Here is a 14,293-nt window from a genome sequence, read left to right as displayed (position 1 = left end):
ATTCAGATTCCCAGTCTGATGGTGTCACAAATGAGAAAAGTAATGTAAGATGAAGGACACACAGTAGATAAAAAGGAAAGTTGACAAATGTCTTCCTATCGGTCACTCTTTCTCTCACAATGACCATGTCACAACTTTTGCTGAGTCACAGTTGATTAAGTTATTGATGTTAATGAATGTTCTCTGAATCCCCTCCCAGAAGGGGAATAAAGCTAATTAATAAATACACAATTTCAGTGAACATCTGATGAAAGGCAGCTACCCAGTGCACAGGCTAGAGAAGACAGCTCCTTCACTTCAAATCCACATCTGTTTTTCCTCTGTCCTGTACCCGTTCAAAGTAACCCCATAGTCCACATATTAAAGAAACCCTATTAGACTGTAATCTTTAAGGTCAAGTTCTTGTATATTATTTCCTTCTACAGTCCATAAGCTTTATGGTACTCTGACCAATTTAAAGTTCAGTGAGACAAGAAAGTAGCACCTCTGTGTTTCAACTTCATGCTTCTGCTTTCACTCTCTGATTCCCGGTGGGAAAAAAATCTTTTCGCTTGGAAATAGTAATAAGCAGCTTCTGCTTATGGTCTAACATTAGGAGGAAAAAAAACCTCACAGAGAAGCTAACAATTCTTCAGTAGTCAGGGTAATTATTACCAACAATTCATAACATACCACAACTAGCACAGCAAAACTGCCACTCTAACTGTATTTAACTTTGTTTATTGAGGCCAAAAGAAATCTTTTCTCATATCTAAGCCTGAAGGGGGAATTACCAACAAATTCTGGCACACAGTTACATTCTTTTCAAATACACTATTATACATCATGAGATTCCTGAAACTAGAGAACTTTCCATAAAGCTCAGACCACATTATTCCAAAAGGGGGGGGGGGGGGGGGGCAGAAAAAGGAAAAAGTGGTAGTACAATTAAAGTCAGTGACAAATCAATAGAAAAAGAAAGCTGGAATGCAAATTGCACACTGTGTTGTGTAAAAATTGTGTCTGTTCAAACTTTTAATAGAACTAGAAATCCTGTATTGCTGCCAATTTATTTGTTTAGCTGGATTATTGCTATATACAGAATATGAATGAATATATTCATTAGGTTACAAACAGAAAAATACATGCGAGGAAATGATAATATTGAGCTATATATATCTGACAATATTATTCATTTTGACATAACACGTATACTAAATAGTTCCACTGACAGTTGACTCAAAGGAGTTACCTGCACAAGGTCTAAGAAACAGTATTAACTGAACAATAATGGACTAAAACCAACAGAGTGTAAATCAGTAATCACTGCACCATAAAGACAAATGCAAGTTGTACAATAGCTATAGTACTTCTGAAAACAGATTTCAAAATTAGAGCTAAATTTTCTCTTTGGAATATAAAAATAATGCATTTTCATCATGCTAAACACTTCTAAAGACATTTAATTTCAAGTGTACTTATGTACTTTTCTAAAAATTCACATATCTCCAAAATAGTAATAAAATTTGTGTGATGAATAACAGACCAGTGAAAATTAACACAGGAGATACCCGATTGCCCTACCTGTACTCTGTCTATTTACTTAGATCTCTTGGGACTACCTTATCAGTATGGAGTAAAATCATGGTGCCACTAATATCTGCAAAAGACGCATCAATGATGTCAACGAGGAAAAAATTTTACTCTGTGTGCTTCAAACAACAACAACAAAAGAATGCATTCAAAATGTCTGTTAGTTTCCCCTTGATTTAGAATTTCCTCCAAAATTATAGTTGCCTGAGGCCCACACTGACACCTTTACTTTGAGGAGAAAGACAGATGTAAGGTCTGGCATAAACCTTAAATGTTTCATAAATGACTCATACATACAGAGGAGAATTCTATGTATTCCAGAAGAGGACTATGCATTTGATTCAGCTCTGAAAGACCCCAAAATAATAGGACATTAAAGCTTTAGCAGTTTTGTATATAGAAACTAATTTTGTAACTTTCTGGAATGTTTTAGCTACCCTTTTCTCATTTTTTGAGACCAAGGAACTATGAAAGTAAGCCGCATGATAGAAAAGTTAACATTTTTAAACCGCGATATGATTGTAAACACTTTAGAAGTACCCTTTTCTTGTCCAAGACTGGGCACTTTCAGCCTCATATAGAATAAAGGTTTTACAGAAGAGACATAATAGTTTTCACAACAGAACCAGATGAATTAATTAAATATGTGCAGCCTTCTTCAACACCTAGGACTGGCCTCTACTTTTTAGGCATAATTTTTTAATGGTCATTTTTCATAACTGTGTCAACAAGGTTTTTGTAAGTGCTCCAAACAATACTATCTGGAACTTAAATATATAATAATTGTTTCACAACATTCCATAGTTTACTTTTCTAAGACATAGGCTAGAACAAAAGTATACAAAATAAAATGATACTGAAAATGAGGCATGATAAGTCTCTGATTAGAGCCTTCCCACCACCATTTCTGAAATAGTGATGAAGTTTTTATGATCTTCAGCATATAGCTTTTCATAAAAATGTATCTTGTTCTCTTATCCATTTTCATCCACTTGCAGTAATGAGTAGGGTCACCTGGGTGATCTAAAAGACAAACAGTTGTGAGGAGCCAAATAAGACACATGAACATCAACAGTTTTAGAAGTTACAGCCTGTTGCCATAATGATGCGTTCTGGGTTTAGTGAGTGCTCTATGTATTAATTAGTCTGATCAGCACTTACGTTTGAACCTTAAGTTCTGCGAGTCTTACAAGCATTAAGTTTTATAGTGTCTGCTACTCTCTGTTAGTAAGGGTCATGAGATAGTTTTCAGATGCAAATTTAATTTTCAAATTTAATTTTCAAATGCTTATAAAACCAAATTATCCTGGCATTAATACATTAAGAAGCCTAAGACTGAGACACAGTTCCTGTATCAGTAAAATCTAGAATGATGATTATGAGAACTACACTAACAAGATAATGATATTATTCAAAACAAAACAAAAAAAATAATCCAAAAGAGTGGATTTTCCAACATGATAAACATTAAGGCCACAGCTTGCTGTGTAAATACAAAGTTTTGTCCATGTGCAACACCACTGACTTCTCTGTTTGGAATAGTCATCATCCTCAATAACTAAACATGGTCTTACAAAAATCTGCAAACTCTATCAGATTTCAAAACTTGCTCTTAACATTTCCCCTCTATCTTTGGTCATCCTCTTTTTCTGCTGCTCAGACTTTTTTGAGAGCAGGAACAGGACATGAGGCTTTCAGTTTTCTTTCATCATATACCTCCCATATGAGAAGGAGAGAGGTTATGATATAACTTCATGTACTGAAAATGCTGAAGTACAAAACTAAAGATACTGGGATTTCAGAGCACGAACAGCTGAAACCCTGTCAGTACCATAAGCATCCACTTGAGCCAACTCCATTCAAAGATTGCTAGAAACCTAAGAAAAGCATGAAATTATTGAAGATTACATGGATGGAGATGATTTTCAATTAGTTTTAGATGCAGATCAGTAAAGAGATAAACATGGTTCTAAGTGTGTCACCCACTTTCTGTGTGACATAAGTGTTGCTGACACTTTTTTCCTCTGGTATAATTTTTACACTTCATGATTTAAAATGCAGTTTCTACATAACTGCCTATTTTTTTTTGTCTGAAGACAGTAATTAAGTAAAGTATCTCTGTTTATTTTTAACTGAATGGGTATGCAAATGGAAGACATAAGAAAGTTGTTTTAATCTCTAAAACAGTTTCTTAAAAAACACAAGTAACGACTTGAAGAGGGGCTTTTGTGGTACCAATTTACCAATATGGGATCATGTGGGTGCTGTTAAAAATTCCATGTGCTCTCTTATTTTACATTTCTTTAGTATTATTTATATTAACTTGATTTAAAATGAATTAATGTTATAATTAAAGAAATACATACATCACTGAAATTGAATCACAAAGTGAAATACATCAATTTTTAAGAAATAATTCTGAAGATAAGTGTTTAAATTAGAATTCTGGACAGGAGAAAATACTTAGTTCTCATAAGTATTATTTATTATAGAAGTAAAGCATGACATTCTTTTTCTCCTCAGCAGTGATGTGGTTCACTCTGCAGAGTCAGCTGAGATAGACAGAAGAAGCTGATTAACTTTAGAAGTGCCAGAAGTAATAGCAATTTTTGGCTCTTGTAAAAAAAGTGCTGCATTTTACAGGAAGGTCATTTTGTTCCACTGGCAGATGGTGTTTACATCAATGATGACATGTTTCAAACTTTTCAACAGGTTTCAGTAACAATGGTATAACCCTTAAGATAAAGATATAACCCAAAATTAAGACACAAACCACCATTCAGGATGGATATGCCACATTATTCATAGGGAGCAAACTCTTGTAGTATCCACAGCTGTAACAAAAATATGTAAAACTTATAGTTTAAGTCTTAAAATTTATAGTCAGGAATATCTAACAATGCTGTAAAAACACTTCAGACTTTCCAGTGTCAAATGGACAAAACAATGTAGCTACACTGGCATGTTAGTGTGCTTCAGCCTGATACCTTTACCTTAAGTTTCAGTGATTCTGGTCTCATAACAAGCTTAGACCTAACATGACGTGATTAATAAGCTGAATAGCCTCAGCTGTGAGTGATTTCCTCTGCAGTAACATGGTTCAGTTACTCTGTGATGTTCATAAAAAGAGGCTCTCATAGACAAACATTATCTCAATGGTAACTATCCCATTATCTCAGTTTGCTACCTGTACACATGTATTCTTTACCGAGGAACAAAGTGAAATCTTCTCCTCCGACCTGGATGTCCCAATCCATATTCTCTACCTGGAAGGAGTGGGAAAGGAATTAAATATTTTTAATTAACATTAAAGCAGGAAAACAAGAGCTTATTCAGGCAGTCTGCAAGAAAAATTACATTTATACAAAAAAGAAACACGTCCCTCTCCAGCAGGTGTATAATTATGGCTCGTATTTTGAGATGTTGGAGGATAAAGTCCATGGTGGCATTGCTCTTCTTAAAGCTCTTGGATCACTGTAACTTTTAAGTCTAGTCCAATTAATGGGTTAGGACAGTGAATCATACAGGTCCATACATACACTGTGGTTGGTAGATCAGACTGTGTGAATTCAGGAAAGGAAAATACACTATTTAGAAGCAGACATAAGCTATATTAACAAACATTTTCATCCTGGTTTAAGTGTGCCTGTGTACAATACTGCTTTAGCTATAGATTCCTATAAGCAAAGTAGTACTCAAACTGTAAATGAAATTTTTTTTCAGCACCAAAGTTCTACCAAGTCCCACCAACATTACAGTTCTATCAAAATCCTGTTAATCAGAAATGTGCTTGAACAGAGTATGCAACACAAGTGTGGAAGCCTTGATTAAGTAACTAGCAAATGAAAACTTGTTATAAACTCAGATCCTTCAGTATAGTTGTATTATGTTCAGCTACACGGTTTACAATGTGCTAAGACTGAAGTGCATGTACACTTCTGATGCAATTACATTCCATGAAGAAATGGGACGCTGGATAATTCCCTTTTGTCTTGGACAAAAGAGTTTCTCTTGAGTGAGACATATCTCCAACAACTCTATTTTTTTCATATCTTTCCTTGACACTCATCTTTCTTTTCCCCTACAAAACTGCCTTCAATTTTCCATAAAAGCTTTTCTCCAAGACCTTGTTTTTAAAGAAAAATAAATCACTTTTGAAAAAGTGGCATTTTCTAAATTGAATTATTTAAAAAACAAAAGCTGCCCGTTTTCCTTTTTCTCTTATTTTCCAATAGAGAGATGGAAGAAAAACAAGGCAAAGGTGGATGGAAACAAAGAAAGCAAAACCATTTTTTTGAAGAGAACCTAATTTTCTTAGGCAGAATACAGTTGACCCCCAAATCCAACAACTTCTAAATGCAAGTGTGAAATTGTCAAAACGCTTCACTATTTCCCCATCTTGCTGGTTATGATTCTGATGGTAGATGACTGGTAGCTGCAATTGCCATCCATTACTTCTAGGTCTCTAACAGCTCTTACTACGTCCTCATCCCCTCTATGGGTCCATCATATAGAGAGTTGTGATGTTCACCTTAGCACTGGCAGAAATTCTATATCCTTGCCAACATCTTTCACTATTTGTAATGTATTAGGGTATCCTTGATTTCAACCATTCATGTAGCTGTTACAACCAGTCTCACAGACACTCCCCTACCTCCTTCCCTTATCTTCAGCTCACTTTTCAGACAGGTTTTCAAATACTAGTATGAGAACCATTGTGCAAATCACTGAAATTTTAAAATATAGCTATAAAAGTATATAAGACAACACACAGATAAGGTTAGACTTTTTATTTTCTTTTTTTTTCTTCTCTCTTTTGTATGTTGATTTAGATCTAGGTGGTAGTTTGTATGCTATGACAAACAATCTCAGTGTTTATCAGTTGGACTGCTGAAGAAAGTGACAAAGACACATGATACTCAATAGTGATTTCCACAGTTCTTAGTGCTCACTTTATTTTTAGCTATTTGTAGAATGAGATAACAATGTGATTCAAAACAATATATTAGTAGTCTTAACTGCTAATTAATGAAGTTTTGTTTACCAACAGGCTATACGGCATGTGCTGTGGTGTTTCAGCCATGAACCTAGAATCTGTAAAGTCATGTTTTACTACAGACATCTATGCTGCATCAGGCAAGACTTATAAACTCAAAGTACACAGATTACGAAGTGCTGCAATGCAAAGTTTCATATCTCCGTAACAGAAGCCTAACCTTAGCTTTAAATTAGATACCTCCAATCTGTTAAACCAGCATCAGAGTGCTAAATAGGAAGTCTTCTAAATTAACAAACAAGAAACACTAAGGGAAAATCTACCTCCCCGTGAGGCTTAGACGTCCTGCTCTGAGTTACATGGATGCACTCTCCGTTTATGACACAGCCAAGAAATTTATGAAGAGAACTTTAAATAAATAAATAAATAAAGAGAATCAAACCAAACCAAAACAAAAAAACCCATAACCCCAGAAAACCCACAGCTGAATTCCCTTCTCTCAAAATACAGATAGAGGATGAGATGTTAATTACAACAGATCAGTGGTTAGTATTCATCATAAAATGAGGGATGCCTAAGCTCAATTCTTGGTCTGCCTAAGGGCATTCAAACCATCATTTCAGAGAAATACCAGTGCTTCTTAGGTTTGTTCTTTCTGGGTGGAGGCACTCTTTCCTCCACTGTTGAAGTTGAGACATTGTCATGGAATTCCTAAACATTAACTGATAAGAGAGAGCAAAGGCTGCCTAATCATTAGGTACACTCCTGACACAGAAGATATGGGTCCCGTGGTTACTGTTCCATTACTTTTTAATGCATTTAATCCAATTATTTATATATAACATGCAACAGCAGGAACCATAACAGTATACCATGGGAATGTATATAAAGAATGGGATAGATATATATCTGTAATATTACTATGAAGTATTATCATGTAAGCTATCATGGAACACAAAATCACTACTTTTTTGTTCTTTTTTCTGCTCTCTTTGGTAAGACACACATATAGCAAAGAACAGCTACATAATGAAGCAACCCAAATACCTGTCTTAGTATTAGCAAACTTAGGAAAAAGAAACTTTGTCAAAATGAGTCATCTTGTCAGATCAGTTTAAAAGGACCTCTAAAACATTACAAGGCTGTTTTGTAAGGACAGATATATTTTTCCAATAAATCTATTTTATTATAGCAGAGGCAACTTTACTGCATTTATGGGATCAGGTTTTAAGAGCATTCTGAGGGTAGTAAATAGGGCTACTGTAGAAGACCAAGATGTCTTAATAATGTTACTGAAACACATTTATAACACAGTTCAGCACAATTACTGTAAAAACGTACTTTGTGGAATACATCTAGTTGTAAGTGCTCTGGTGCTGGCCAGAGATGACCTGACCCCTGAATAGCAGGCTTCTTGAGATGGTCATAGTAACGGTGACCAGTTTTGGTTCTGCTCACAGTCAGCATACATACTCTATATTTTACCTTTACATTTTACATACATGATCAAACAATCTTATCTGTGAATCAAATGATAGTATCCCACTCTCAAGCATACAATAGTGGTAGCTGAAACACATTTAAGACTTTACTGTATTTATTTATTATTTATCCTCCCTAATCACATCATCAGTCTTCTTTGAAAACCTCATCTGGAAACATACAAGAAATTTCAGCTTCGCAGACTTAATAAAATAATTGTTCTTTCTTATACACTTCTCTTCCTTTTGCTTATTTTCTTTAATCTACGTTTATATGCTTTAACTCATAATAATGAGGAAGTAAAACTAAATTATGTAATCTCAACAGTTTTATTGACAATGATGCTTCATTGAAATGCCTGTTCTGTTCAAGAAGCGAGATTGGTGAATGATTTAAGATTAATGCCAAGACAAGATAGAACTTGCATTTGTATTGCTTAGGTAATGGTCTGGAAGCTTAGACCCTGATCTAGAAAACCACTTAAGAATGTGTTTAACTTTATTCATATGCTTAAGTGTTTTGTTGAAGTATGAACTAAGATCTGCAGCTAAAGACCACTGACAGACATTTCTGTGCAGCTGTGCCAATCTGTTTTAGAACTATCACAATTTTAAACACAGTTCATCTAAGACCAAGCACGGAAAGCTTAAATACCACATGAAAGCTTTTTTCCCAGAACACTGTGAGTAAAAGACAACTCCAGATTATAATGCCACACTCTACTTCACCTTGCAGAGTTAGTTTTTGCAAATGGTAGTACACAACTGTAACTGATGCAAGTTTTGTTCCTGACTGCTGTGGCCCCAGGGTAATGGCATATAGACACAGAGCTGTTACACTGTTGATAGAGACAATTTCAAACACACACACGTGCACACATCTTTTACCTTGGGGTTGAGGATTTCTCCATAGGAAGCCCCTCATCTGGTTATGATATGGAGGAACAAAAGAACTTCTGTGTGTTTGCTGAAACCTGGGATTAAATTCTCTTTGTTGTGTTCCTGAAAAATAGTATTTACTAAGCAACTCTGAGTGTATATAAGATTAAATGAAGAAAAAGAGAGACATCATATTCTTTTTCAGGAAACAACATTTCTTAGTTTTATGCCAAAATACTTATGCATAATTACGATTTTTCCAAACTAAAGTCAGCCTAATAAGCATGGTTCTTGTCCTCATTTCCATCTATGCACATCATGATTACAAGCTGTTAACAAGTGTATTTAGAAACCAGATCAAAATTTTATGACACAGATTTGGAGACTGCAGTCATTAAAACAAACCAGAAATATCTGTCCCAATTGGAATCACAAATCATAATTAAAATGGTTAACTACAGCTCTCAAGCAATAGCAGATGCTAACAAGGTTTGATATCATAAATCACCAACAGATACCCTTAGTTTTGAATGTCCACCACCACTATGTTGTAGTGCCACATCAGAAGTATTGCTGTCACATAATGCAAAGTATTGAACTAGCAGAAAATCATTCTGTTGGTTTTAATTTGCTCAAGGAATTCTGAAGGGGTAATTTTTATCCTCACAGACATTATAATTGATCAGGTCTTAAGCAGGTAATAAACATAATACCAGCATAAACACTGAGATTCAGTGTGAATTATTTCGAAGTCTCAAAAGTCCCAACATTCAGGCTGATCTGTGAATGATGCTAAAAACCCGTTAGATGTTTCTCTCCCTGAAAGTCAGGCAGATCAGGTGGGGAAAAAAAAGAAGTCTTTAGTAAACTAAGCCATAAAGTTGGGGGAAAAAAAGTGCAAGGTCTTAAGCAAAAAAACACCCATTCTCCAGGTTGCCCAAAAGCTTTTTTGTATTTTGAACTATGTCAGTCAGTCCAATAAGGAGTATTCTCTCTTCAGTGCCTCACTCAAGACTTTCAACTAGCAACGTTAAAATAGCTCCCCTGAGGGAAAAGACGAATCTAACTCCTATAAAAATAACTTTAGCCACTGAGCAAATAGCATTCATGTTTCTGTCAGTGAATGATATTTTATTTACTGCATATATCTCACTAAGTACGTAGCTAGATGGAAATATTATTTTATCCAAACTTGAGTAATCAAATTCACATGAATTCCTAAAACCAGGAAATATTTCTTAGATATCTCCTTTGGTTTCTTGGAGAAAGACCTTACAATTTACTTAGCTTGATGGGCTGCCTATGTAAAAGCTGCTGCTGTTGAAGGATACTTCAGCTCATCAATATATTGACTTTATTGAGAAAATTAACACAATGCCAACCTGTGATAAATCCATCCCCTCTTGGTCTGCTCTGTATTGTTCTTTTCTTCGCCATGCAAACCTTGCAAATTAAAGACTTCAGATTCTGGAAGGGTGTATACAAAGACTCCTGCAGGCAATAGGGTTAAAAAACAATAACTGTTCTGCTTTTCTTTCTTCAGGTGTAGTGCAAATCAATCACATATACAGCAGCTAAAACAATTTTCTTAGCCCACACTCATGCATATGTGAAAATGGTAGATCTTGTTTGCATTTTTTGCAGGAAACAAAGTTCAAACATTTCATATTCAAAGTGGATCCTTGGAGGGATGAGTAGGGGTGCAGAAGGAATGTTTTCCCCTTTCTCAGTGAAGTTGGTTTTTATTCTCTGCTCACATCTGTAAATCACTTGCTTTCCTATTCTATTACCTTGCACCTGTAGATATACTTAACTAGTCTTCTATCAGCAATACCTCAGGCAGAGATGGTTAAAGCCTCCAGATAAGGATTGACGAACTGATGGAAAACACACCAGTGAGAAACTCAAAGTATCTTAATCGCATACATTAGAAACATCACCATAGTAATACATCAGCCCCAACTCCTGACTGATAAAATATAACCAAGTCTAAAGTGAAATGGGGGAATTAAATAAAAATGTTTACCTTGTGGTGTGATGAAAAATTCTACTGTCAAAAGGACAAGCTGAAGCTATTTAAAGACACAATACTAAGAGATGTGATATATCCTTAACTTTCACTGATTTCAGTGAGCTTTGAAGAAGTGTCTTTTTTATTGATTTGTACTGGGCATGTGGGTAGTACACATTGAAAAAAATTATGAAAAGACAGATTTTTTAGAGCAATAGTGTAATTTCTGATTTTCCTAAAACCGAACTGATTTTTAGAGAATGACAATTCCTTTTTGTAACCACCAAGGTGGAGGGGGAGCAGGAAGGAGGGGAGAGTATTATAGGTTAAGGGAAAAATTCAACAGGTGGCAAGACTGCAGCAACTAGAGAGGTTTCTTAAATTAGAGGTAGAGTCTGAATCCCTGAACCTTCCTGCAAACTTCCCTAGCACATTTTTTGAGTTAACAAACCTCTTTATAGAGCCTTAAACAAAACCCACAGATTTATTTTTTTCCACACAAATAGAGTACAGTCTGTGAAGAACACTTACTAATGGGAAAAACCTTCCATCGTATTCTTGGGAGAATAAATTCAGAATGTGTTTATGAAGTTTGGATGAAAGGCATGATCAGAAAAGGACAAAACATATCACCTACGCTGACCCCATTAGGTAATTTTGTTTTTATTTTAAAAAATTGATCATGAACTTACTCATTAGTGAGAAGCACAATAAAAAGGCTAATAAAGTGATAATATCATTGTCTCACTGCTTTATGAGACTATTATGTTCAATTTTCTTATGGATAAACAAACTAGTATGATTACTGTTATGAAAAACAGAGAACTAGCATAATATGAGCTGAGCATGTTTTTTAAAAAAGCAAGATGGCTCTACTTTTGATTCTTATCAGAAGCTTTCTATTCTTTAACAGCTGCTAGGCTACAAAGAGCTGAGCTACACAAAAACTTGCCCACAAATATATCAACTGCATTTAATTTATACAGTTTTTTCTTTTTGGTACAAGAATCTGTGGGAAGCAAACCCTAAAATGTTCAAAATCTCTGGTATACATGTAAATATTTAACCAAGATTGCATTTCTACTGTAATTTTCATAAAGCTATTAACTGTATTTAAGCCCATCATAATCAAAACAACACTGATTCTGAGATCTCCCGAACTTCCTGAAGTAATGTAACTGTCCAGATCATAGAGAAGGGACCTTAGGAGACAAGTACCGAACACCAAAAGGAGTAACTTTTTCCTATTACTTATCTTTTCTATGACAAAACATCCCATGTAGAATAACTTTTTTCTGAATACAATGCTGTTGCTATCATCAGGTTAGATTTATGGTGCTCAAGGGTAGATTGTTAACAAACAAGTGCTGAAAGACCTTGTCTTCCGGCAGTACATTAAGCTCTGCCAGGAACTAAGTACCAGTTTTATTTATTAAAGTTGAACTTATAATAATCGGAAAAACCAATCACATATGCTTGTTGCCTTGTCAGTGTCCCCAGCTAAACTGGCATCTCTTGGCAATTCTCCCCAAAACAGATTCTTGCCTCAAACTGATAAGCTGGAAAGTATTTTATTAGTCTGGGAGCTATCTCTGCCATATATGTACCATAAAAGTGTACCTAAAAAAGAAAAAGATATTTAAAATACTCTAAAAATTCACAGGGCTAGACTATTTTTCTCCACAACAGAACAGTTTATCTGGGGTTTGTTTAAACTACAGTATCAGGCTTTTAAAAACCCTAACCTAGATATTTTAGTTGCTCAAGCCAATTTCCAACTCTGTTCTAGGGATTTAAGCATCTTCCTTCATCTTCCTTCTAAGACAGGTTAAAATATAACTTTAACCTGATGACATCAAGATTTTCAAATGTTAGCTAAAACATACTACCTAACACATTTAAAAATAACTCTCAGCCAATATAAATTTTGTACAGATTTAGAAACATATTGTAAAAGTTATTCACTGACCTGAATACTACCCAAATGGAAAAGAAGTATCAATTTCACATAGATCTGTATAGTTTTACATTTTTCCATTTATTCTTTAGACCCTCTATTGTTCTGCAAAAGTCCTACATGAAAAACTGGATGAACCACTAGCCCAATTCAAAATCTACTGAAATCAATGGACCAATTAATGGGAACCACAGGATTTGGATAGAGGCTATAGTCCTAATCATATGATTGATTCCATATGGAAAGGATTATCCTCCTTCTCCATGCTGAAAACACATACATTCCACCTACCCACACGCGTTCCACTCATCCAGATCAGGATGGTATGTAATTGGACACAAAATTAGAAAAGAAAACTAATTATACAACAACTGATATTGAATGCATGAGATCAAAATCATTTAAAAACCTTTTTTCTCTGTAATCACTACTTATTTCAACCTCAAGTGATCTATGTAACAGCAGGTAAAAACATTTCAAAGGTAAAATTTTCAAAAGTAATTAAATGGTACAGGATTTTCAGTTCCACATTGAAAAGAGACGCATTAATCAAAGGTCTTTACACAGATGAGCACAGATCCACCCAAGCATCTCTTCACGTATTCTGTGCTGGTGAGGCACAAGCCAGGTCTGGTCCCAGACTTCACTAGTGCATTAATACAGCCTTGCACCCAGCCTAGCAGACCCTATCTCTGAGCCTAGACATGATGCCACCCTAACGCATCAGATATGGCCCATATCCAGCAAGACTGCCTTGCCTGGGCAGACATAGTTTGTGTCATACTGGTTTTCTGGTAACATAGCATTCAAATTGTACAAACCCCCCAGCTTCTGAAAAGTGGGACTGAGAATTAAGTAAGTACTTAGAGATACAGGAAGGTACCTGGTGAGTTCTAAAAGAATACCTAGATATATACCCCCCTCTGATTTCCAGTTCCTCTTTGAACTCACCAAACCTTCATCTCAAACTTTAGGTTCCTTAATACCTTTAAAAAATATCACTCTGAAACAGTTTAAAAATTATACCCAGTATTCTTATTTACAGACATTCTTAATAAGTTGCCTAAAATCTTGCAGGAGAAAGATCTCATTAATATCTTAGCACTAGAAAACCATTACAGGCATTTTCATTTTCACAAGTGTCAACCATCTTGACACCTCCTTATATTACCTTCTGAGTAATGGAAACAAAAATAAAGGTAAAATTAAAGCTTCCTTCATAGTCTCAGTATTTCTACCTTCTTAGGTTTTTTTGGCAGAGGATGAAAAAGGAGTAAGGAAGAGAGGAAAAATACAAAGAAAGGGGACCAGTGTAAACATGAATATTAAAACAACAAACAAACATGGACAGGTACATTTTTCAAAGAATACAGAACTGTCTGTGAGGATGCGATTAC

At 35.2% G+C, this 14,293-nt stretch overlaps 1 protein-coding gene across 3 annotated transcripts in view; it reads right to left on the bottom strand.

The window, feature by feature from the left end:
- Positions 1-985: 985 nt before the first annotated feature.
- Positions 986-14,293, bottom strand: part of FAM120B (family with sequence similarity 120 member B) — a 55,543-nt gene continuing 42,235 nt past the window's right edge. For 2 of the 3 annotated variants that reach the window (XM_074863068.1, XM_074863067.1), the window contains exons 8-11: positions 10,311-10,419; positions 8,938-9,051; positions 4,781-4,838; positions 986-2,595 (exon numbers count right to left, since the gene is read on the bottom strand). In XM_074863068.1, coding sequence (XP_074719169.1) covers positions 2,583-2,595; positions 4,781-4,838; positions 8,938-9,051; positions 10,311-10,419 — 294 coding nt within the window. In that variant the 3' untranslated portion in view covers positions 986-2,582. Of the gene's footprint in view, positions 2,596-4,759; positions 4,839-8,937; positions 9,052-10,310; positions 10,420-14,293 lie in introns of all 3 variants that reach the window. The other variant, XM_074863070.1, reaches the window with a different exon arrangement.

The sequence above is a fragment of the Strix uralensis genome, chromosome 3 (genome assembly GCF_047716275.1).
Source record: "Strix uralensis isolate ZFMK-TIS-50842 chromosome 3, bStrUra1, whole genome shotgun sequence".
Classification (NCBI taxonomy): Eukaryota; Metazoa; Chordata; class Aves; order Strigiformes; family Strigidae; genus Strix; species Strix uralensis.
Note: the sequence above shows the minus strand (reverse complement) of the source record. Positions and strands in the feature narration are given on the sequence as shown.